The 26,135-nt window shown below is 43.8% G+C and overlaps 1 protein-coding gene across 1 annotated transcript in view; it reads left to right on the top strand.

Moving 5' to 3' along the window:
* The window catches only part of GFI1B (growth factor independent 1B transcriptional repressor), a 50,157-nt gene that overhangs the window by 14,784 nt on the left and 9,238 nt on the right, over nucleotides 1-26,135 (top strand). The window contains exons 2-3 of the mRNA XM_077477597.1: nucleotides 5,353-5,465; nucleotides 19,705-19,866. Of these exons, the coding sequence (XP_077333723.1) occupies nucleotides 5,357-5,465; nucleotides 19,705-19,866 (271 nt within the window). The 5' untranslated portion in view covers nucleotides 5,353-5,356. The remainder of the gene's footprint in view (nucleotides 1-5,352; nucleotides 5,466-19,704; nucleotides 19,867-26,135) is intronic.

The raw sequence follows: 26,135 nt of genomic DNA, 5'->3' as shown, positions 1-26,135 counted from the left end.
AGCCGAGGCCCCCAATTTACCCCCAAAAAAACTGGCAAACTTATTGACTCGTGTATAAGCCGAGGGTGAGACATGCCTGTCCATCCCTGTGTGTGTGTCCGTCCATCCCTGTGTGTCCGTCCATCCCTGTGTGTCCGTCCATCCCTGTGTGTCCGTCCATCCCTGTGTGTCCGTCCATCCATCCCTGTGTGTGTGTGTGTCCATCCATCCATCCATCCCTGTGTGTGTGTGTCTCCATCCATCCATCCATCCATCCCTGTGTGTGTGTGTCTCCATCCATCCATCCATCCATCCCTGTGTGTGTGTGTCTCCATCCATCCATCCATCCATCCCTGTGTGTGTCTCCATCCATGTGTGTGTGTGTGTGTGTGTGTGTGTGTGTGTGTGTGTGTGTGTGTGTCCAGCCTACCTTTGTCCCGAGCCTCCGTCCCGTGCCTTGCCTCCTTGCCTCCGTCCCGTGCCGTGCCTTGCCTCCTTGCATCCGTCCCGTGTCGTGCCTTGCCTTGCCCCCGTCCCGTCCCGTCCCGTGCCGTGCCGTCCCGTGCCCTCTTCGTCGGCGGCCATTGTAAAGTTCAAAAGCTGCGCCGCCGCCTTCGCCTGTGATAGGCGGAACACTGAATTTCCCAGCAGCCTGTGTTCCGCCTATCACAGACGTCGTATCATCCTCGTCCGTAGTACGAGGATGATACGACGTCCGTGATAGGCGGAACACAGGCTGCTGGGAAATTCAGTGTTCCGCCTATCACAGGCGAAGGCGGAGCCGGAGGCGCGGCTTTTGAATAGAATGGCCGCTGTCTGTCTGCTCGACACGCTGATCGAGCGGGCAGACAGCGATGACTCGAGTATAAGCCGAGGGGGGCACTTTCAGCCTCAAAAAAGAGGCTGAAAATCTCGGCTTATACTCGAGTATATACGGTAAAAAGAAAACGAATGCAGACATCACACCTAAGAAATGAGTCGCTACCTCACGGACAACAACCTTCTCAACCCCCTAAAGTCTGCCCTACTAAAACTTGCCAATGATCTACTAACTGCTAAAACCAATGGGCACTACTCCATATTCATACTGTTAAACCTCTCTGCTGCCTTTGACACAGTTGGCCACCTGCTCCTCCTCAGCAAATTACACTCCCTTGGCCTCCGTGATTCTGCTTATAGTTCTCCTCCTACCTATCTCAGCACACTTTCAGTGTCACTTACAACTCCATCTCTCCTCCACTCCACTTCCTCTTTCTGTTGGGGTACCCCAAGGCTCCGTCCTTGGGCCTCTCCTATTCTCACTCTATACCTCTTCCCTGGGCCAGCTGATAACCTCCCATGGCTTCCAATACCATCTCTATGCCGACGACACCCAGATCTATCTCTCCACTCATCAACTCACCCTTTCGATCTCCTTACGGATCTCAAACTTACTGAATGACATATTGAAATGGATGACACATCACTTCCTCAAACTCAATCTTTCTAAAACTGAGCTTGTTAGATTTCCTCCTTCACTCTGCTGCAAGACTAATACACCTCACTAACCGATCCGTGACTGCTGCTCCTCTCTGCCAATCCCTTCACTGGCTCCCCCTACCCCACCGTGTAAAATTAAAAATGCTAACCATACCATATAAGGCCATTCACAACATTGCCCCCATCTACATCACCAACCTTATCTGCAGATATCGTCCAAATAGTCCCCTCCCGCTACTCCTGCTCTCTAGCTCCCTTGTTACCTCCTCCCATACTTGCCTTCAAGACTTCTCCAAAGCCTCTCCCATCCTCTGGAACTCCCTGCCCCAGTATATCCGATCAGCCCCTACCCTGTCCACCTTTAGGAGATCCTTGAAACTCATTTATTCAGGGAAGCCTATCCCACACCCACCTAACTGTCCCTGAGCCACCCTCATCAAATCATTCTCTGCAGCTATTACCTTTTGTACCACCCCCTCTCTTTAGAATGTAAGCTATACAAGCAGGGCCCTCCCATACCTTTTGTGTTGAACTGTACTGTAATTGTGTTGTCCCCCCCATACAATGTAAAACGCTGCGTAAACTGTTGGTGCTATATAAATCGTGTATAATAATAATAATAATAATAATAATTGATAAGCTGCAATATAATACAGTTTTGTTTTTGGGTTTAATACTGCTTTAAATTTTGAGCAGGTATGAGTACCACTTACCTGTCAAATCCTTTGATTTTCTGCATTTCCAGTGTATGGTTCTGTAGATGAGGAGGTTTGTGTGCCTATTCCTGTGTAACCCCTTGGTGACCCGCTCACAGTAAATATACTGCGTGCAGACACAACAACGTACACATACATTGCCGGCTTTCTTTCATGTTTGTGGCACGCATGCACATGTCCCCTGCTGACCTTTGCTGTTTGGACACAGCGCGTTTTTATCAGTAGGTTTCAGACAATGATTTGGGCTGAAATCTGCTGATTGGCTGTGTCTAATTACAGCACAAAGTTTTGTGTTTTCAAACACACAGAACTCTGTGTACATAGAACAGTGATCTGGCTGTTTCCTTTCCCTTAAAAGCAAGGAGAAGAAGCAGCCAGATCTGTTAGTTAAAGCAGCTTACATTACACACATTACACTTGTTGTTAGGCACACAGTTAACCCCTTGATGTTAACCCCTTCCCAGCCAGTGTCATTAGTACAGTGTCAGTGTACAATATTACATCTGATCACTGTATTAGTGTCACGTTAATCAGTTAGTGTTCCTCCCAGCCAGTGTCTGTTAGCGCCAGGTTGTCCACCACACTATCACAGTCCCACTATAAGTCGCTGATCACCACCATTACCAGTATAGTGTCTATAGCTGCATAAATTCCAGTAAACATACCATAGTTTGTAGATGCTATAACCTTCACACAAAACAATTAATATTTGCTTATTGGGATTTTATTTACCAAAGGACATGTAACAGAATACATTTTGGCCTACATTTATGAAGAAATTCAATTTTTTTATTGGATGTGTTTATATGGGGTTTTCCTCAAAATGTTAAGTCTTTTTTCATTTATAAAATAAAAACCCAGTGGTGATCAAATACCACCAAACAAAAGCTTTATATGTGTGAGAAAAATACATATATAAAATGTGCGTACAATGCTGCATGACCAAGCAATTGTCAGTTAGCATAGAGCTGAATATCAAAAAATGCCCTGATCATGAAGGGACAAAAACTTTCAGAGGTCAAGTTGCTAAAGCCCAACCTCAGCCAAAATGTTTTATTTTGTTTTTTGATAGGGTGGTGAAAGGTTAAAAGCCCTGTCAGGTTATTATCACTACTAGTATCTCCATGTCCAGGTGACACCCATTCTACTGGAGGTGGTTTCAATCAAGGTCAGTGACATCTTCAGTGTTCACCAACCACCATCTCATGGGAGGAAAGGGAGTGGGTCATGTGCTCCATATATCTAGAACCAGAATGACGGCAGAAAAAAGACCAAGTAGTCCATCAAGTCTGACCCCTTTTTTCTTTATATGGCTATAATTTTTTTCTTCTTTTGTTTTTCTTTTTTTTTACTTTTTTGTCTGCCTGGTACCTGGAAATACCAGGAATTTTTTTCTAAAACGATGGACAAAAAATGAGTGTAAGTAGCGGTAGGTTGCCTTTAAATTAATCCTGTTGATTTGCCCTGAATGGCCACAGCAATGTTGCTGCTTAACATTGCCTTTAAGGGTAGTTGAGTCCCCTTGTACAGCATGGGTCCAAGAAGGCTCCACAAGGACTAATTTGTATACTAACTGCAGATGGAACAAGGTTTTAAATGTTTTTAGATTAGGTCAGGTCAGGTGCACTTTAAGTTCATTGAAATTGAATAAATTGACTGTGCTATCCAGGAAACACTGTACCTGTGTCAAAATCAAGAGGTCCACAAAGATTACTTTCATCTGAGTTCTGTGCAAGCCACTATATCCAGGTTGCATTGAGTTTCTCACACATAGGGAGGGTGGGTCTTCTTAATTAATCTGTGTTGTTCCAATTCTTCTCTACCAGTTTAGCATATCAAATTCAAATTTACAAAAGGTTTGAATGGAGATTGTAAAGAACTCATTTGTACAAACAGTTTGATGTGTCAGTCTTGACTAAAGCACCACAGATGTGATCAGCGCCCATGTAATAATGGATGCTATCCTACCCCGACCCTTTTACCCCAACTAAACTGCAATAACCACCTTGACACCATTTTGGAGTTAGCGGCCATTTGTAGCGGCCATTTATTAACAAATAACCAAATATACAAACATTGCTTAAAACAGGAACAAATTTAATAATACAATAACAATAAACATAAGGTTACTGAACTTAGGAGGCACAAGGTATCAAGTATCCACTTTGTATCTGCGTAAATACTTACATGGTCCCCAGCCACACCAGCTCGACGACAACCTCAACTTTCTGCAGTTCAACTTACCAGTTAACCCACCATTAACTGGTATTCCACAGGGTGTGCCATCCCTAAGATGGGTCCCTAATATGATAAGCACAACAGATTTTAAAATGCTTCCACTTCCAAAGACCCCAGCTGGCAGGCCATTATGATCATCTAAAGATAAACTGATCCAGTGCAGGTGCAGGAACGTTCTTCATTCACGTTCCTTCACCAGATGTCAGAAACTTTCCTCATCTGCCTGGAAGACCTCCTGCAGCCCCTCCTCCCCACTGTGAAACTCACCAATCACAATAAGTGAAATCACCTCTTTCTTAACTTTTAAATTAACCCTTTCTCCCTGATTCCCCCGGTCTCCCAGTCATGCTAGCCCTACACAATTTTTTTTTTAGCTTGGGGCTATAATTTCTGCATGTAAAAGCTCATGAGTAGCCTGTAGTGGGTGTTTCGGGAATGGCTGTTCTGTATTCCTTTACTACAAACATTGGAGCAAAGGGGGTTCTGGAATCATCAGAAAATCAGCTAGACTGGTACTTCACAAAAGTGCCTGAAAGACTGAAGCTTTGAGCTGGTAGGTTTTAATTACTGTCCCCCCTGAAGAAGACCGTAATTTTTAGAGGGTCGAAATGCATTGGGGTAGCAGGGTGCCTTATTCTGTATGATTTAAAATTCCTGAAAAAATTCTGAAGATTTTTGTAATCTCTTCATATGAACTTTGTATTCAATGTCGTATGTATTTCTATTTACTTAGCTGCTTCAATACATGTACACCAGAGCTTGAATTTTAAAATCATTGTGATTTACAATGCTTTTTGGGTCAATAAAATAAATATTTTTTTATCGATCATTGTCTCTCATTGCTGCTTAAAAACCCTAAGGGGAATTTATTGTATTTTTTGTATAATTACCTGGAGTGTACCTTACATTTGTACAATGTAAACCTGTATTTTTATTGCAGGAAAATGCCTCGGTCCTTTCTGGTTAAGACAAAGAGAACTCACACATACCAACAGCACCGCTACTCAGATGACACATTGATACGAGATGACCCGGTCTCAGCTTTATGTCTAGGTTAGTATCTTTGGCTTCTGGAGACCCATATGATTGTATTATCTATACATTGTGGATAGAGCAGTTATGTGTTGACAGGTACATTAGTCACATAACAATTTCATCCACAATATTAATACTGTAATTTATAAACATCATGAATAAATAGATCAAAGTAGTATTAAACCCTCAATATTTTGTTTTAGTTTAGCCTAACGCAATAAAATAAAAATTCCTCTGCTTGTTTCTCCAGCTCTCTCAGAGCTGCTTCCCTGAACTTCTGGTCTTCACAGGAAAGAGATAACAGCAGTCTGGGGGCAGTCTGTTAGCTGGGAGAATGGGGGGGGGGGGAGCAGTGCTTTATCATCCTAGGCTTTAGGGCTGTGTGTTTCTATTGATTCATACAGTATAATGAGACACAACCCTATTCCCTGCATACATGGGTGGCTCAATAGAATGTTGCAGGAGAAAAGAGCAAGCCTGAAACAGGAAACCTGGGGCAGTGGTCATAGCACCAGTATAAAGTGGAATATAGGCAAGGATTAATAATTGAAGATGCAGCATACTTCATAAGGCTGGATTCACACCTATGGATTTTTGTCACTTTTTGCATTTTGCAGATTTGCATTACAGTTCATTTAAAATGGTTTCCTATGAAACACGTTCTATAGTGAAAATCTGCAAAATGCAAAAAGCACTAAAAATGCATAGATGTGAATACAGCCTCAGTGATTAAATCAGCTGCAGAAAGGACAGTTTCATATTACTTTGCTAACATCCATGTTTATATTGGACATTACATTCAGCAATAAGGATGAATGGGTGTCACAAACAGTAGCCACCCATTAGTATGAGGGCAGATTGTGATTTGATTGAGATGTGTGCTTGCAAGCTTTGTGAGTCAATGTGGTCACATGTTGAAGCCATGTCGGGGTGCCTGCAAGAGGATCAGAAAATAAAGGGCCAGTGTGTATCACTCAGCATTGCCCAGCTGCTTGGGGACATCTGAGACTGCTACATTAAGGTTGGTTTGGGAGAGAAATGACATACAGATATATCTAGATGCCCATCCATTGGCCAAAATTCAGTCTTTTTCTATACTTCTATATGGTCTGTGGCATGGTTGGGTCTAACTTATACTGTCAATGTGACTACATCAATGCACCCAAAAGTGATATCTGCCATAGTTGTGAGTGGAGCCTGATAGACTGAGAAAGCCCCTGGATTCTTGTAGGCATTGGATGCTCCTACAGTAGGTTCTCCCTGCCATATACCCCTCTGTTTCTGTCCACCTGGGAGTTATTGGTGTTGCCACCCACCATTGCATGTTCCAGCTCCTTTTTATATTCTCCATAATATAAGCCTCTACATCAGTCTGACCTGACTGATAATAGCATTCAGTGCAGCTAAGTGTACTTATCTCAATAGTTGTAAAGTGAAGATACAATTTATGTGAAAGAATATGTACACCTAACAAATAAACTCACAAAAAAGTAATTTCAACCTCTTTAGGTCTACATTAAAAAATACCTGACGATCCTGCCATTAATATCCTTGTTCAGGCACTTCCTATTATAGAACAGGCTTCTGATTTGTCACCCTGTTACACAGGCTTCTGATAGAGAATACAGATGGCCATTTCAAAACATATTTGCCAAGCATTGCCCACTGTGGTCATCATCAGAAAACCCACTCTTGGAAATTTCATTCTGTCATGCCATGCAGTTATAGTGCATGAAGACAAGAAGTGGCTGCTCCATGGCATTGAATATCAGGTTTACAGCCGACCAAGTCCAATCTCTTAAGAATTTCCCTCTTGCTGGGTTACATCCTACCTTCCCTACTGTGGAATTTACATCATGTCCTTCTACAAGACTCTATATGCAGCCAATTATGCATCTCTTCTGACACAAAGAACATCAACCCTTGAATCTTGGAAGACACTGGATAACTTGGTTGGGCAGAATAGCTGTCCTGAAAATGACACTGCTTCCTAAATTGCTGTACCCTTTTAGAGTTCTCCCTATTTATATTCCATTGCACATTTTATAGTTAATGCAGCAGGCATGTTGTAGGTTTATTTGGCAGGAACGTAGACCAAGGTTCTCTAAAAATGTCCTATGTCATCCCAAGTCCAAGGGGGACTGGCGATACATTAACTATTATTGGGCATAACAAATCACCTCTCTAAATTCCTATCATGAATCCCTTAATACCCTATTATCTGTCAGCATAGAAGTGTACTTTCTGTACATAGGTTGTGCCTATGGCTTTAGACACGGTTATATGGAACCCTCCTGATCTACATAAGCATATCACCAGTATTCTGCTTAATCATTCACTGAAAATATAGGACCCTGTGAAATACTCAAGGAGACTATTGTCGACCCATGTGCTCCCTCTCGCTAACAACCCCTCTGTCCCCTTGAGATAAGAAGAGCCACATAGATACTTGTGGTGGACCAAAGCAGTCTTCCGTTCTGTGTATGGCTTGCTAAATGTGCGCAATATGTTAAGCTTCTCCTCATTCCAATCCTCCCATCACATTCCTTCCTCTGAGAAATTCTAATATTTTCTAATTCAAAACTATAAGCACGCCTTTTGAACAAATGCCTTTGCAATTCTGTCTCCAAGGATAAAGTATCCTTGATCTTTGGTTCTCTTTTGGAATGTGATATTGTATGTCCTCCACCTTGTGTTGCTCAATGGGAAAGGATTTGGGTGGTTCCCTTGAGCTGCATCAGTGGACCCAGACATGAGTATTCACGGATCGCTATACGCATCATTTAATAAGGCCGACTATAAATAATTGTTTAGATGGTATATGATACCTTATAGATTGGCCAAATTTATTCAGGGCACCTTGGGGTTAAAGAGCAGCTGGAACTTTAATACATATATGGTAGGACTGTCTTAAAATCAAACATTTTTGGACCAGGGTCTACCAAACAGTTGATGCTGTTCTACGCACCAGCATCCCCAAGAAATCCTTATGAAGCTCTCCTGAATCTTAAACCACCTGACTGCTTCATAAGGATTTCTTGGGGATGCTGGTGCCTAGAACAGTATCAACTATTTGGCATACCCTGGTCCAAAAATTTTGATTTGAAAGGCCAAAGCTTGGTGGTCTGGTACCCTAACTGTTAGGGCCGGTTCACACTGCGGGCGATGCGAGGCGACACGACTTGCCTCGCCGCGATCTGACAAGTCGCCCCCGTTCTGTACAATGGAACCGTTCTGAGAGGAGCGACTCGAGTCGCTCCGACTCAGAAAAAAGGTTCCTGTACTACTTTTGGGCGACCTTGGGGTGACTTGCATTGACTTCTATACAGAAGTCATTTGCAAATCGCCGCTGAGGTCGCGGCAGGTCGCGGCGAGGCAAGTCGGTGTCGCCTCGCATCGCCCGCAGTGTGAACCAGCCCTTACACAGGTTAGACAAAAAATGGCAAAATACCTGTTTAATGAAATGTTGGCAACTATTCTCCATGACAAAGTAAAAGCATGTAAAAAGATCTGGAATCCATGGATCTCTCAATATTTCTTGGTAGATTTGAAAGATTCTCTATGAACAATTTAACCCTTACTGGTACCAAAGGGTTGAAGCATCATTTCACGTAAGAACATCCACGACAGCCTGACTCCAACTCTTCCTCCCAATCCCCTTTACATCTTAATTGCCCAGAAACAAGACTACAGGGTGGTTTTCTGATGTGGTTGCCCCCACTGCAGCTTCAATCCTTTATTATTCGTACACAAAGGGGTTGATTTACTAAAACTGGAGAGTGCAGCTGTGCATGGTAGCCAATCAGTTTCTAACTTCAGCTTATTCAATTAAGCTTTGACAAAAAAACTGGAAGCTGATTGGTTTCTATGCTCAGCTGCACCAGATTTTGCACTCTCCAGTTTTGGTAAATCAACTCCAAAGTTAGCTGTTAACAACAGATCTCTGGTGTGATTCGGTCTAATGTGTACTTCCCATTTATACCAGGCTGGGGGTCTTGCATACTCACAGCACATGTTACCATAATGCACGTGCGCCTGGATTTCCCCTATGTATACTGTGTTATAATGGATACTTCCATATGTTTGAAGTTAATTGATGGCTCTATGTATTGTCTACAAAAAAAAAAAAATATTGAAAAAAAATGTATTAAAACTGAAGAAGGGAAGTGGCTACAAAAAGGATGGAGAGAAAAACAGCACTGAGATATTACAATGAATTTTGTTAAAAATATATATTTTTTTTATTATCACAGTGCTTTGGCAAAACCAATATAATTTGTCTCTTGACAGGTTTGCTTTAGAGGCACAGAGAGCAGTCAGGTGCGGCCGTGTGAATCATTACTACACAGCCTGTGTAGTGCCAACAGTTATTCCTAACCCTTCAGGCTTATTCAAATGAGCTGTAGTCAAATCTAGCAGTGTGGATCGGTTTTCTGTGTAATCCACAAGCATGTATAACTGTTTCCCTGGAACTGATCTTATGTTCACATCACTGTTTATTCATTAGATAGACAGGGCTGCATTCAGGTCCAAGAGCTCTGTGCTTATGTGTCTTAGTCCCTGGAACTAGTTCTTGCATTCGTATAAGGCCTGAGCATCACTGCTTGCTAGGAACACCTTTCAGCACCAGAGGGTTTTAAGATGGCCATACACATTACAATCTGATTCTACAATCTCTATATATTCAACTTTAAAGTGGTTGTAAACCCTTACAACCAACTTTGACCTACAGGTAAGCCTAGATTAAGGTTTACCTGTAGGTCCAAGAAATATCTCCTAAACCTACATGGTTTAGGAGATATTTGCCTAAAGACAGGCAACGATGTAGCGCTGCAATGAGCGTGCCGTGGTCAACGGCGATATGCCGTGAGTGCATGCGCAGGAGTGAAGTCATCACGGCTTCACCGAATGACAGCGGCGGAGCAGCGAGACCCACCAAGAAGATGGATGCGCCGGACTACAGGTGACTTCGCTGGCTCCTGTGTCAGGTAAGTGACACATAATGGACTACTATGCGATGCATAGTAGTCCATTATGCTTTACCTTTGAAGGGAATAAAAGAGGAAGTAAACTCATCAGGGTTTACTTTCTCTTTAAATTTACCAGGATCGGGTATCGCGATGACCTACCTAAACAATTTATCAATTTGTAACCTATCAAGTCCTAGCAGTTAATAAATTTACATTAACCACTTTAACTCTGGAAAGTTTACCCCCTCCAGACTAGACCATTTTTTTGCGATAAAGCACTGCGGTACTTTAACTGACAATTGCGTGGTTGTGCAACACTGTTCTGAAATAAAAAATATATGTTCTTTTTTTCCCAACAAATAGAGCTTTCTTTTGGTAGTATTTGATCACCTCTGCGGTTTTTATTTTTTGTGCTGTAAACAAAAACAGACCGACAATTTTGAAAAACATTTTTTTTTTACTTTCTGCTATAAAACATATCCAATAAATTTTTTTTAAAAAGCCAAATTTCTTCATCAATTTAGGACAAAATGCATTCTGCTACATATTTTTGGTGAAAAAAAATCCCAATAAGCGTATATTGATTATAACGTTTCCAAACTATGGGATATATTTGTGATCAGCAACTTACAGTTGGACTACGATATTGCGGCAGACAAATGGACACCTAACTGACACTTATTGGGGAACCAGTGACATCAATAAAGTGATCAGTGCTAAAAATATGCACTGTCACTGTACTAATGACACTGGCAGGGAAGGGGTTAACATCTAGGGCGATCAAAAGGTTAACTGTGTACCTAACATGTGTTACCGTGTGTGCTGTTTTTACTTCCTGCTTTGCAGGATAAAAAAAACAGCACATTGCTACTGTTAGAAGACAGCCCTCTGTTTGTTATTTACACAGGGCTCTCTTCGGTAATCTCCGGAGCCAATTGGCGGGCGATGGCGACCAGTCAGCAATCGACAGCTGCTAATTAATTGGCACTGCAACCCATCGCAGCACAGCTGGGGCGGCGCAGGCATGCTCTCTAGCCCGGCATGCAGATCACTTACTAGGTACATGATCCCCCATAGTGCGGCCACCCCGCCGCAGTATATCTGCAGTGGGCGGTCATTAAGCAGTTAACATTGCACAATCATATTGTGGCATGTATGGTCAGCTTAAAGCAGACTTTGCAGCAAACTGCAAGGTTCACTTAATAAATCAAGTCCCCTCGGGGGTCTCCAAACTTTTTAGTACAAGGACAACACTGTATATTTTACAAAAATTTGCAGGTTGAGAAAATCAGTTTTTAGAAAGGAATGACTCTCCTTTCATCAGGGTCTCCTTCAGAGTTCCCCTTACATTAGGATCCCAGTCAGAGTCCACCATATACATCTGGTCCTCATCAGAGTCACTCTTTACATCAGGATCCCCATCAGATTTTGCCTAAGGCCCCTTTCACACATGCGGACGATATGTCCGTATTTCATCAATCCGTTTGCGGATGAAATACGGGCATACATTCATCCCTATGGGATAGCGGGTGTCTGCGGATGAACATCCGCAGACACCCGATATTGTCCGCCTCCGCTACTGTCCGATTCTGCAGATGGAGGAAAATCCTATTTTTTTATCCGTCTGCAGAGCGGATCGGATGAACACGGACAGACTCATCCGATTCCCATAGAGGAGAGCAGAGAGCTGACAGGGCGGTCCCTGCACAGTGTTCGGAGACCACCTGTCCGCCGCCGGCTCAGCGGGGACAACGGAGCGATCCCCGCTGAGCGAGCGGATCATCACGGGGCAGATCATTACTGAACCCATTACTGATCCGCCCCGTGTGAAAGGGGCCTTAGCCCTTATTCACGTTGGCTGTGGCTTTGAAATCATGCGACACCATCTGAAATTGCACAATTTCAAAGCCGCGTGTCAGTGCAACAACGGGTGCGACTTGGAATACATCTGTGCGGCTTCATCCACAGATGTCTATGCAGGTCGCACCCAAATGCGCCAAAAGTAGTGCAGGAACTACTTTTTCAATTCAGTGCAACACCACATAGTCGGTGTCGCACTGATTTGAACGGTGCGATTGCCAGCAATAGGGTGCGACTTTTTAATGAGATTTGACCTGTCAGATTGCATGACAAATCACTCCAGTGAGAACGAGGGCTTAGACTCGGTTCACACCTATGCGTTTTTTATTGCTTTTTGCAGAAGCACACTATACTCCATTTAAAATGGTTCCCTATGGGATACGTTCACATCTATGCTTTTTTCAGCCACTGCCTTTTTGAAAAGGGTCAGAGACGTTTTTTAAAGCAATTGTACTTCTATAACGTTAAAGGGTTAAATTCCATTCAAAAGAGATGGCTGGCTCTGAAGGAGTTTAGGGCTTCCGGGGCGGACGTGATACTGGTCCAAGAGACCCACTTCCGTGCTGGAGGCTCTTTTAAGTTTGCTAGCAAACATTTCCCGACCTCCTTTCTAGCGTCTGACCCATCGGGTAAGGCAGGGGTAGCTATACTGATTAGTCGGCATTGCCCGTTACGGGTCACATCGTCCTATTTAGACCCTCATGGAAGATTTATCATTGTGAAATGTTCCCTATTTGCTAAATCTCTCACCTTAGTTAACATCTATGCTCCCAACTCGGGTCAGCTTACCTTTTTGTCCTCAGTCTTTGACGTTCTAGACCGCTTTGCTCAACCGTTTATGATTTTAGGAGGTGATTTTAATATGACAATGTCGTCAGACAAGGATAGACGCACTCTTTTCCCCTCGGCTTCCCCACCCCGAGCCACTCAATTGTCTAAATCATTTCGCAATTTGATCAGGTCTAGATGCTTGTTAGACATCTGGAGGATAAAACACCCTACTCACAAACAGTACACTAATTTTTCACATCCTCACAAGCTTTATTCCAGGCTAGACCACTTCTTTATCTCCTCGCCCTTGTTAACATCAGCAGTCTCCTCTGAAATCAACCCTATGACATGGTCCGACCACTCTTCGGTCCACTTAGACGTCCACCTTTCATCTACGTTTCCTAAGACCTGCCATTGGAGACTGAATGAGACATTTCTTCACTCTCCAGAAACTAAAAGTCTTTTGACAGATGGGCTCACAGAATACTTCCAACTTAACACGGGCTCGGTCACGGGTCCCTCCACCCTGTGGGAGGCCCACAAGGCTGTTTTTCGCGGTCGGTGCATATCGCTGGGATCCCGTCTTAAAAAAGACGAGGCATCCCAGCGCTTTGCCATTATGACCGACTTGCGCTTAGCAGAGAGACTGCTGTTGGCCTCCCCCACGGTGGACAGGCTCCGAAAAGTCATCTCCCTGCGTAATCGGCTCAAATCCCTAGCAATGAGCAAAATAGACAAATCTCTTCTGTGGTTCAAACAGAAGTTTTATGAATTCTCAAACAAACCTCATAAGCTGCTGGTAAATAGGTTGAAACCACGTCCTTTTCAACCCTCTCCCGACTTTTTACGACATCCTGATGGTTCACCTACTTATTGCCCCCTGACTATGTCACGGACCTTCGGAGACTTCTACCATAATTTATATACAGTAACTGCCTACAGAAAGACCCAAATTATGACTTTTCACAAGGGAGATTTGATCTCTTTTTTGAACACTTGAAATTACCTAAACTCCTCCCCGACCATCTTGCAACCCTGAATTCAGCCATTTCACCCGACGAACTTGAAGCAGTAATCACACAACTCCCCAGCCAAAAAGCCCCGGGCCCCGACGGGTTGCCCTATTCCTATTACAAAACTTTCCTACCTGTCCTGAGTCCCCACATGATCTCGCTCTATACTTCCCTACTTAAAGGTTCCACTCCACACGCCCAATTCCTACACGCTCATGTTTCGGTCATACCAAAACCTGGTAAAGATCCCTCCCTACCTGACAATCATAGGCCTATAGCGCTATTAAACTCAGACTATAAAATTTTTACAAAGATCCTGGCTAATAGGCTGACCCATATAATCCCTACACTCATCCATAGAGATCAAGTTGGCTTTGTACGAACTCGTCACGCAGGTGATAATACCAGACGCACAATAGACCTGATTGATTTATTGAACAAAACCTCCCGTCCAGCCCTTATTCTTAGTCTAGACGCCCAGAAGGCCTTCGGCAGGCTTAGCTGGCCGTATATGTTTGCTACTCTTACAAGATATGGTTTCACAGGCTCTTTTGTTTCAGCTCTTGAAGCCCTTTACTCCTGCCCCTCTTCCCAGGTCAAATTGGCATCCTACCTATCATCCTCCTTCCCTTTGAGCAACGGCACGAGACAGGGTTGCCCCCTGTCGCCTCTTCTTTTTATCCTCTGCCTGGAACCTCTGGCGGAGGCCATCCGCGTTCACCCAGACATTAGAGGGATATGCCTACGCCACAGGGAATATAAAATGTCCCTATTTGCAGACGACATCCTCCTGACATTGACCAATCCCCATATCTCACTTCCGAACCTTTTGTCCTTGCTGAAAGACTTTAGCTCGATATCAGGGTACAAGATTAACACCAGTAAAACTGAAGCTTTACCTATACACATTCACTCTTCTGCTCTCAACATACTGCAAGACAACTATAACTTTCACTGGTGCACAGACTCCATTAAATACCTGGGGATTAACATTACTCCCTCCTATTCGACCTTATACTTGGCTAACTACCCCCCACTTTTTCGTGACATTGCTAGGCTTTTGACGCAATGGGATTTGCTTCCCCTCTCACTTTTGGGCCGTATTAATGTCCTAAAAATGTCAGTGATGCCTAGACTCCTCTATCTTTTTGATACTCTTCCGATCCCAATCCCTATGTCCCAACTTAAGGCTGTCCAAAGAGCTTTTCTTAACTTCATTTGGCATTATCGAGCACATAGGGTTGCAGGTCCGGTGATGTTGGCTCCTAAATGGCGTGGAGGTCTGGGAGCCCCAGATCTGATCAAATATTACTATGCTACACACCTTAAACCAGTTATTACCTGGTCATCCCGGAAAGCCCCTACAGTATGGGCTGAAATTGAGATGAGCATCACCGGGCCTGCACACATCTGACCTTAAAACCTCCATGGGTCCACTTCGTAGCATTTGTCTGGCCCGATGCTGTTTTCCTTGGAAATCTGGAGGAAATGCCTAAAGTTGTTTACTCTGGCCTCCCAATGCCCTCCTTTGATAAACATACTGTTTAATCCAGATATCCCAGACAGCCTGGCATATGATAGAGTGATTCCTTGGTCCGAAGCTGGTCTGTTTCAACTCCGCAATATAGTGCATCCGCTCACCAGGAGGCTTCTATCATTCGCGGAATTGCAGAAACAGCACCAAATTCCCAAACAACTCTTCCACTCCTATCTGCAAATCAGACACCATTTTGCTTCTAAATCCCCCACTCTCTGTCTTGACAAGCCAACTCCATTTGAATTTTTATGTGCTCAGGGCCCATACCAGGCCCATTTAATCTCTGACATTTATAGAATACTCCATGAATCGGTGCCCATTACGGAATCTTCTCATTCATATATGCGTAAGTGGTCGCAAGTGTTAGAACATCCCATCCTACTCCCACAATGGCAGAGAATATGGGAAGCCGTCTCTAAGACATCCCGCTGTGTGGAACAGAAGGAAACGGCTTACAAGATTCTGCTCTTTTGGTATAGAACGCCTGAAATTTTAAATAAATATGATCCCAAGACCCCTGCGATGTGCTGGAGATGTCGAGGGGCTATAGGTTCCCATTTCCATATCTTCTGGGAATGCCCATTGATCCGCCCATTTTGGATTACAATACAATCCTTCATCCAAGACTTGTTTGAGATTTCCCTCCCATTAGACCCTCTGTATTTCCTACTAGGGTTACCGATTCCTGGACTCTCTAGACATGCTCAGAAGCTCACCACCTTTATTTTGTTAGCGGCTAAGAGAGCTATCCCTATACGGTGGCTATCACGTACTCCGCCCACTTGCCCCCAAGTCTTGCAGAACCTAGAACATATCGGCCGTATGGAGAAGCTTACAGCCATAGTCCATGACACTATGCCTCAGTTCTCTATGATTTGGGATCAGTGGTATCGCTCTAAACTGTATGCTGCTTCTTAATAATGTCTTCTGATTTTTGACCTCCTACGCTGAGTTTAAGGCTCAAATTGACCGTTCACACTGTTTCATGCCCTTCTAAAGGAATGAAGTTTCCACATTTCCTGCTCACTGTCCTATGCCTATTTGATTGTGACGATTGCTGTTTTGTACCGCAAATAATTGTTAATTTATGTGAGGATATACTGAATGTGCTGAAGTATCCTGGCCCCCCCCCCTCTTTCTTCCCTCCCCTCTCCTTCCTCTCCCCCCCTCTCTGTTTTTGATTTGTCTTATATGATGGACTTACTGTTTACCTGTGCACTTATGCAAGCATAAGACACTTTGTCATTGTTATCTTTATATTTTCAATAAAAATACAATAAAAAAAAAAAAAAAAAGCAATTGTACTTTATTCTTGGTGTTACCAAAGTATCGATATAATGCGCTGGAAGCTTCTTGGATGCAGAGAATACTTTACTTTAATCGAGAAATATCAGAACATGTCGTAGGCTGGATTCACACCTATGCCTTTCCAGCGCTTTTTGCGTTTTGCAGATTTGTACTACAGTCCATTTAACATGGTTTCCTATGGAACACGTTCTGTAGTGCAAATCTGCAAAATACAAAAAGTGCTAAAAATGCATAGGTGTGAATCCAGCCTTACAGCATGGAGACAGGAACAGGATACAAACAAGTACACATTGAACATAGACAGAACATCCTGTGATTACAGTACCATAGAATACACACTGCAGCGCCACCTGCTGGTATAGACTGGTATAATGCATAATATAGTACACATTACAAAGCAGATTTCTCTTGCTCGTCCAACATTTGGTTCAATAGATTTCAATGGCGCAGCTGCAGAAAAGCATGTAATGCGTTTTTGCAGCAATTTTTCATTTTGCAAAAGAGATGCGTGGGCATATTTTACTTACTAGGTGGAGGCAGCATCAGTTCGATGCTGCATATGTCCCATGCCGACTCTAAGGCTGAGAACCCAGTGATCAAACACCGCTGATGTCTGCTGAAAACAAGTCAAAGGAGTGCAGAACAAATTGCACTCCTATGATCCACAGGGGAAGTACAGCCAAACAAGCGCTGGCTATACTTCTCCTTTAACCTGCCTAACAACAAGCTGGACAAAAAAAACATAAAAAATGCATAACGCATCAAAAATCATGCACCAAAAACATGTGTGCAAAAACACAAAATGGACCACAAAAAGCACTAAAGAAACGGAACTAAAGCAAACTGCATAGGTGTAAACCGAGTCTTACATCAGGATCCCCAATAAAGTGCCCCTTACATCAGGGCCCCCTATTTACTTCAGATCCTCATCAGAATCCCCTTACATGAGGATCCCAGTAAGAGTCCCTCATTTACATCAGGTCCTCAACAGAGTCTCCCCTTACATCAGGATGCCATCAGATTGCCCCCTACATCGAGATCCCTATTAGAGTGTCCCTTATATCAGGGTCCCCCATTTACTTCAGATCCTCATCAGAGTACCTCCTTGCATCAGGATTCTCAGTGGAGTGCCCCTTACATCAGGGACCCCTATTTACTTCAGATCCTCATCACAGTCCCCCTTACATGAGAAATCCCTCATTTACATTAGGGCCTCATTAGAGTCCCCCCTTACATCAGGATCTCCATTAGAGTGTCCCTTATATCAGGGTTCCCCATTTACTTCAGATTCTCATCAGAGTACCCCCTTACATCAGGATCCTCCCTTACATTAGAGTTCCGATTAGAGTCCCCCTTAGCACTGTAAGGTATACAGCGTGATTGTAGCAGCAGGGAAGGAGCTAGGAAGCAGAGCAGGTCTGGATGGAAGAAGTTCCTAGTGGTCATAAGATAGGATGATGACAGCACAGCACCTGTCATGGAGACTGTGGTTGGTGGGAGATAGGAGGAGCAGAGACCATATGTAGCAGTGAAGATACACCACTGAGCCTAGCTGCAGGCTAGCTAAAATCTTGTAGTGGGCCATAGTTTGGAGACCCCAATCTAGTTGGACATAGGACGATGTCACACTCAACTAGACGCCATGGGAAAAACCATGAATAAGGTAAGTATATTTAATAGTTTTTCCACACAGGTGTTTTCTTTTTTACTGGTAAGCTGCTTATTGTGATGGGGAGGGGTCCCCAATGTATTAAGCAGACCTTTCATTTTTACTGCAAGGTCCATTTTAAGATAGACCAGTACTTTTCTCATACCAATGGGAAAGAAGAGAGGAAGCCTTGCGTAAACTCCAAGAGCCACATGGTCCCCATGGTCATGGACATCTTCTGTCAGCCTACATTTTTACCAACCATCCATTTTTAAGACAATACCCTTTCTAAAGCAGCTCCACCCTTAATGACTTTTCTATGCTCAGAATTAGGTAGGGCGATGTTGTAAAACAACAAACTACTGCGCAAGGCCCAGGCATTAGTGTCTGCAGCCGCAGTGTGCAAGGCCACTGGTTATATGGAGCTTTTAGAGATGTGCGTCGTGTAAGAAAGCTTTCCTAAGATATTTTACTTCAGCTGTTCTGTGCATGACGAGGATTCTCAGTTATGATATGTTTTCTCAGCTCAATCAAAGCCGGATCTCCAGACATAAATAAATTGGCCAAGTGTCTATATAAACATTGTGGTTTCTCAGACACACACACGCTGTGTCAACACATGCATTCTGTAGCACAGGTTTTGGCAAATTACACATAAATCATACACACAGTCATAGCACTGTGACTTTGCTGTTTACCAACATTTATTTCATTAAAGCAGTTTAATATTGCCCAGCATGCATAGCATAAGGGAGCCACGTTGTGCTAAACACATGAGAATAGCATATCTACTGATATTACCGATATACTTGTGCTTACTTAACTAATTATGGGCCTTGGACATACCAGCTACACCTTCTCCACTTTCATTCTCTTGACCCCCCCAGCTATCTTTTCTTTCTGCTGTCCAGGGAGTGTGACAGCATCATTTGACATTTTTTGGCTTTGTCATTTTAGTGCCAGTTGGGAATTCTGGAGGCAATAGCTCTATAATAAAGGCATCTAGTAAGATGTTTGGATCACTTTGTCTTTCAAGCCTTAGATTGAGTTTGAAGATTAAGTTTGAAGATGCTTAACTCAGTTCCATGTTTTATTGTATGGCTGCTCATATAATTACTGGTAATTATTAATCCTTCTTTCTTTTGAGTAGATCAGCAATCCAAGGATCCACTAGAAGGAGATTTACTATGCAGTGACCTCAAAGAAAACAGCCCTGAAGACCAGGCCAGGAACAAGACTCAGGAGTACCAAGGAGATGAGAAGGGGAAGTCAACATTTCTGACCAAAGGCAACTCAAGCCCTTCCACACCAGGTATTCTGCTAAACCCTTATTTCCACTCTGTTTGCCCTAAATAGATGGGAAGAAGACTGGCCATGCACTATACAATTTTCTTCTACAATTTTCCTTCGGATTTACCAAAACCATATAATAGGAGGTCAAACCTAAACACTTTCAATTTTTATGCAAACAGGCAAGCTTTTACACTACACAGTTAAAGGTAAATCTAAAGGAAATGGAATAAGAAAGTTGTATGCAGGGCCGTCTTTAATATTGATTGGACCCTGGGCAAAACTTTTCTTGGGGCCTCTCCATGCAGTTTCGCTCTCAACCTGCTCTGAGACATACAAGAAATAGCAGCTAGACTCAAAATCAGTTTACTGAATCAGGTCAGTCAGCTATTGTGATTGGTTGCCAGAGGTTACAGTGTGTCATTACCGTTCACTGACTGGTTGCTAGAGGTTACAGCACACATTACGGCTCACTGAATAGTTGCTAGAGGTTACAGCACATGATTTCTGCTTGTTGATTGGTTGCTAGAGATTACTGTGGAAATGACCTCAGGGGGTCATGATACACATATCAATGCCCGCTATTTACATATGAATGCCATCACTATTTATATATGAATTCTGGTAATTTACATGTAAACACAGGGTCTGCAGGTGAGTCATCTGTACACAACACTAGGGCAGAGTTGGGCAGCATTAGTAGCAGCACTTCACACTGAGATATTGGGACACAGCACAGGAATAAAACCTCAAGGGACAAGGGAATCGAAACCAGGATAGTTGGCAAGTATGGGGCAGCTGCTTTGGGCCCCACAACAATGACAGGGCCCAGGGCAGCTGCCCCTTTTGCCCTGCCTTAAAAACGGCCCTGGTTGTATGTAGCGCGACCTCATAGGAGTTGTTGGAATTTTCCCTTGTCTCAGCTCCGCAGCCAGACACACTGTATTTCCCACAGCCAAGTGCACAGCTTCCACTCGTTACTCCAATGATCAGTCTAGGGGTTGTAGTGTTGTTTTTGTTTTATTTTAGCTAAGTAACTTGGATATGAGAAGGGGGTATAGCGGAATACTCCAATTAAACTATTCACACTTGAGGACAGCTTTTTTCGGTAGAACTGTGTAGCAGACTGTAAAGAATGGAGCAAAGTCTCTTTCTCAGGAGAAGGAGTGGAAGGGACCCTGCTCTTCAAGACACCAGCCTGTGTCTCCTTTAGCCTATACCCAGCAGCAGACTTTTAGCACCCAGAAGGGGATTCAGAAACACCAGTCTGTAGGATCCCTTTAGGGGGCCTGTACTCACAAGGTCTTGGTCACAGGTTACCTTCCTCCATGATATCAGACAGGATTCATGAACATCATCCCTCATTCAGCTCCCAGGAGAACCCTGGGTTTCAGCATTTATTGTTCAGGCCCTCAGGTCGTCCACCTAAGGCCGCATGGCAGCTTGTGCTTGGGATAGATGAAAAGCCCCCTTCCCAACTGGACCTCTCTTCTTTGGGGGAAGACCCAGATCCCCTGTGTTCACTATATATATATATATATATATATATATATATATATATATATATATATATCAGCACCCAGCACACTCAGGGACACTGGCTGGGAATGCATTTATATTCATGCTGCTGATCTGCATTAGTCACTCCTGTTCATCCAGAGCCTTCAAAAGCTGTCTGTATACAGAGGAGCCAATCACAGCAGCAGCACTGTAAGTCACAAAGGATACCGTCACTAAGCATTTTAAACTTTCCTGTTAAGCAGAAAAGATACTATGCTTTACTAGTAATCTCCTGGTAAGCAGGAGACCACACTATATAAGCGAACTACATTTTAGCACCTATCTAGGAGAGTGCTACATAAACAGGTGTGCGCATAGGGTGTGTTGGATGTGCCTGGGCACACACTAATCACCCCACACGCATTAGCATTATCGCTCTGTGGGCCAGCAGGAAGATGGGAAAGATTTCCCTCTTACTGGCTCTGCCATAAGAGAAGTGTTTATGCACTTCTCTTTCACTCTGTCGGCTGGGAGATTGATGTCCCGGGGTCATATATATGTAGACACATAAACACGCACTTAGATGTGAGCTTTAGGGTGCACACCCTAATTCAATAGGCTGCGCACACCTATGGCTACATGTATAATGTACAGCCAGCTTAAGGGAAGTGTGTTATAGTGTAAAATGAAAGAATTAATTAACAAAGAGCAAATTTGAATGGGCTTACTTGCTTTACTTACTACAGGTGGCCAACTCTATAACCGCTTAAACTGAAGGCATAATTGCCATATTCAGTAAAAGATACTAAGGTACCAAAAGTCTTACAGAGATTTAAAATGCCCATACATTAGTAGATTTTCAAACAGATGTTCCGACAAAAAATCTTTGTAGTACATTTGTTAATAACAAGAGAGATTTGACTTTCAACTTTTAATTTTCTTCTTTGGAATACATGGAATTTTCCTAACAAAAACCACATACATTGTTAGAAACTCATTTTCACCATCCTGCTCCTTTTGAATTTTACAAGCACTGTGGTCAAAAATGAACATGACTTTGACCCCATTAACCATTAAAAGATCGTACAAAGTTCCAAAAACAAAAAAAATTTGTAACCAAGTTTTACTGGAATATGACCATGTACTTTGGAAAAATGCATGTCCGCACCGCAATACACCACACCACACCACAAATCCACCAGTAGCATTGTGGTGTGAACAGGACACTTAAAAGTGTTATTTTTCCTTTCCTGACGCCAATACATGGCAGCATACATATGATATAGATCCGCCCCTATATCCACCCACAGGACCTGTTTAGCTCTATAAAAGTCTGACTGAGAGCTACCTCCCCCCATTCTCTGTATAAAGCAAAAAGATCAGGGGAGGGTGCGTATGCTGTCATGCTGCCATGTATTGGAGTCAGGAAAGGAAAGTTACATTAAGTATTTGATACAATTTTCCATTTTCCTGACGCCAACATGGCAGCATACATATGACACTTTGTTGAAATTTTATGAGGGAGGGTTTAATGTTGCAAACTTAGTCTTTATTTGACAATAGACATAGAAGCTTGGATAGTTTACCTCACAAACTCTACTGAAGTTGCTGGATCCACCATGTATAATGGGATGACCAGCTAGCCGCTTTGCAGACTGTCTCCAGAGACACTCCTGCCCTAGCTGCCCAAGAAGAAGACATTGCCCTGGCTGAGTTCTAACCACCTCCGGAGGGTCCATCCCAGCCGCTCTATATGCCCGGTGAATAGTTTTTACTATCCAGGCCGAGGTGATTCTGGCCAAGGCCTCTTAAAATTTTCTGGTAGGTATGATGAAAAGTCTGTCAGAACGTCTGACTGCAGGACTTTTGAACGTCCAACTCACGCAAATCAGCATCTGATTCTGCTGGGAAGGCTGGAAGCACCCATTCATTGGAGAGGTGAAATATTGATGCCACTTTTGGGACAAAGTGATCCAATGGTCTCAGCACAACCCTGTCTGAGACGAACATGGTATAAGGTTTGGCTGCCCCCAATTCTTGGAGTTTCGACACCCTTCCCCCTGAAGTTATGGCTGTTAGGAAAGCTGTTTTTAAGGTGCTATCCCATAATGAACAGTCTTCTGTCGGAGCACAAGGAAGGTTTGCTAGAAAATTGAGGACTACTGCCAGGTCCCCTTGAGGGAACCCATTTCTATTGGGAGGACGTAGTCTAAGTACTGCTCTCATGAAGTGCTCCACCAGCCGATCTGCTGCTCTTTTCTTTTGGGTAAAAGCCGAGATGGCTGAAATCTTAAGCAAACGTAATACATTTGAGTCACTAGGGTCAATCTGACGTCCAACTGCAAAGCTCCTGCACCTACTCCATATTCTGGAGTAGATTGGCATTGGTTGACCCCTTTCTGGAACTCTGTAAAGTTCTAATAACCTCTGGAGAACATCCTAACGCTTGTATCTGCCTTTCAGTCTCCAGGATGCTTAGGCCAGTCGTGATGGTTCCGGATGTATATCTCCTTGTGACAGGAGATGAGGAGTCCCCAGCAGAGTGATTGGTGGACACACGCTGAGATCTATTGCCAGAGAGAACCGTGGTCTGCGAGGCCAGTGAGATAGTACTGCGATGACTGTCAGATTCTCTGCCAACAATCTCCTCAGAAATTTCAAGGTTAAAGAAATTGGAGGGAGGGCATAGGCCAGTTGCAGACCCCAAGGATAGGTCAAGGAGTCCGTCCCCTCTGCTAATGGATGAGAGGAACCGGCTCACCTTGCAGTTGGTTGATGATACAAAAAGAACCAGTTGGACACCTCCACTTGTGGATGATCTGTTTAAACACTTCAGGTGAAGGGACCATTTGTTGAAATCCTTGAATTGTCTGGATAGGCAATCCACTTCCAAGTTCTGACAGCCTGGAAAATATATGGCCCTCAAATCTGGAAGATATTGTCGTGCCAATGTCATGATTGGCTCCACCTCTCTCAAGAGGGATTGACTGTACGTCCCGCCTTGTCGCTGTATGTAGGACACTGCTGATATGTTGTCCAGACGGAGCAGGACTGGGTGACCCTGAATGTGAGGCAGCAAGGTGACTAAAGCCATGAATGCTGCTCAAAATTCGAGAATATTGGAAACTAGACCCTGAGTGGGAAATTCCCATCTGCCCTGGGTCTTGAGTTGTTCGCAGGTGGCACCCCACCTTGCTACGCTGACATCTGTGGTAACAATGATCCATGGCTGCAGCCCTAATGGATGATGCTGTACTAGCGTCTCTTGTCTTATCCACCACCAGAGACTCTGGTGCATATGGCTGGTGATCCTGATTGGCTGGGCTAGAGGAACCTCTTCCTTGATTTACAGCAATTCTGCTTTGAGGATGGGTTCGCCGCCCAGGGTTTTAGTCACAACGCTCTGGAGGACCATTGATGATTTCTTTAGCTGCCTCACCCATGAAGTCTGCCGAAAGTTTTATCTCATCAAGAGCCTTTTTTCCTTTTGACAACTGGTCTTTGATCACATACTCCAAGTTCTGCACCCACACTTGCATAGCACTTGCTATGGATGTTAAAGCAATGGTGGGCTTACAGGCATCACCTGCCGCAAAGTAAGACTTTCTTAAGTCCATGTGAATGGGTCTATCAAGGATAATGCAAAAGGAGGAAGAGTCATCCATCGGAAGTGTCACATTCTTGGCCAGTCTGGTGACTGTCATATCCACCATTTGTGGGTTAGATAAAAGAGCCGCATCCTCCTCCGTGAGTGGATACAACTTCTGCTACCTATTGGTTGAAGACAATTTTCTCTCTCCTTTTTCCTATTCCTCCTGAAACTGGCCTCTTTTTTTTGTCATAAGAGGAAAGTTAGCTACCTTTTTCTTTAGATGGGGTTAATAAGTTTTCTCCTTCTTTGGAGGAGATTCCGGGTCCTACCTTTCCAGTGCAGCTTTTACTGCCTTGATGAATGGTTGCACCACTGCCAATACAAAGCCTGAACCTTCAGGATTCTCAGCCAAGGAGGAGGCAGTATTTTCTCCCTCTGCCTGGAATGTTGGCTGTAATACTGGGTCTGGGGAATCAGCCCGCCTAATCTGCTGGGCTGGAGTCACCCATGAAGTGCTTGGTATCCATTTAGTTAGAGAGGGTTGAATGTGCAGGGCCCACACTGTTTGTCCGCTTCTGTCCCTGGTTGTCTGAGACTACAGCCTCCACACTTTCTTACTCTAGCTCTTACACCTGACAACTTTGCCCTACCTGGGCTAACCCCAGGTATTTGAGGAGGCCTGCCCCCTGCCAATCCAAGTTGGGGATTGGTCAAGGCTCCTCAAGATACCACCTGTCCTTCCCTCCTTTACTTCTAGCACCTTCTAGAAGGAAGAGGGAGGTGACAGTGTTGCTACCTGTGAGTCACCCAACCCTGCCCTGAGCCACTCCCAGCCCAGAATAAAAACAAACAGGCCTAGCCCCCAGCTAAGCCAGCCTAAATTTTCCTACTCTTCAGAAAAATACTCACTCTCTAAGGCTTACCTAACTAGAGGGTGCTAAAAATACATGGTAGAATGTGCTTCACAAGACCAGTGCACTCCTTTTTTTCCTTTATTGTCATCACTGGGTCTCTTTGCTTACCTAGGCAATACAGGCAGTTCATGTCTGATGGGAGGGGCCAGCACGATGTTCTACATAGCTTCCTTAAAACATCACAACACCCTGCCTCAGTACTCCTCTCAAGACCCCTCAGCTCTGGTGTAAGCAGTGGGATGGCTCTTGGTAGGAGTTATGCAAATATGAAAATGCTGTAATGGG

The sequence above is a fragment of the Lithobates pipiens genome, unplaced genomic scaffold (genome assembly GCF_037356315.1).
Source record: "Lithobates pipiens isolate NorthernLeopardFrog02 unplaced genomic scaffold, aLitPip1_a1.2 Scaffold_1, whole genome shotgun sequence".
Lineage (NCBI taxonomy): Eukaryota > Metazoa > Chordata > Amphibia > Anura > Ranidae > Lithobates > Lithobates pipiens.
Note: the sequence above shows the minus strand (reverse complement) of the source record. Positions and strands in the feature narration are given on the sequence as shown.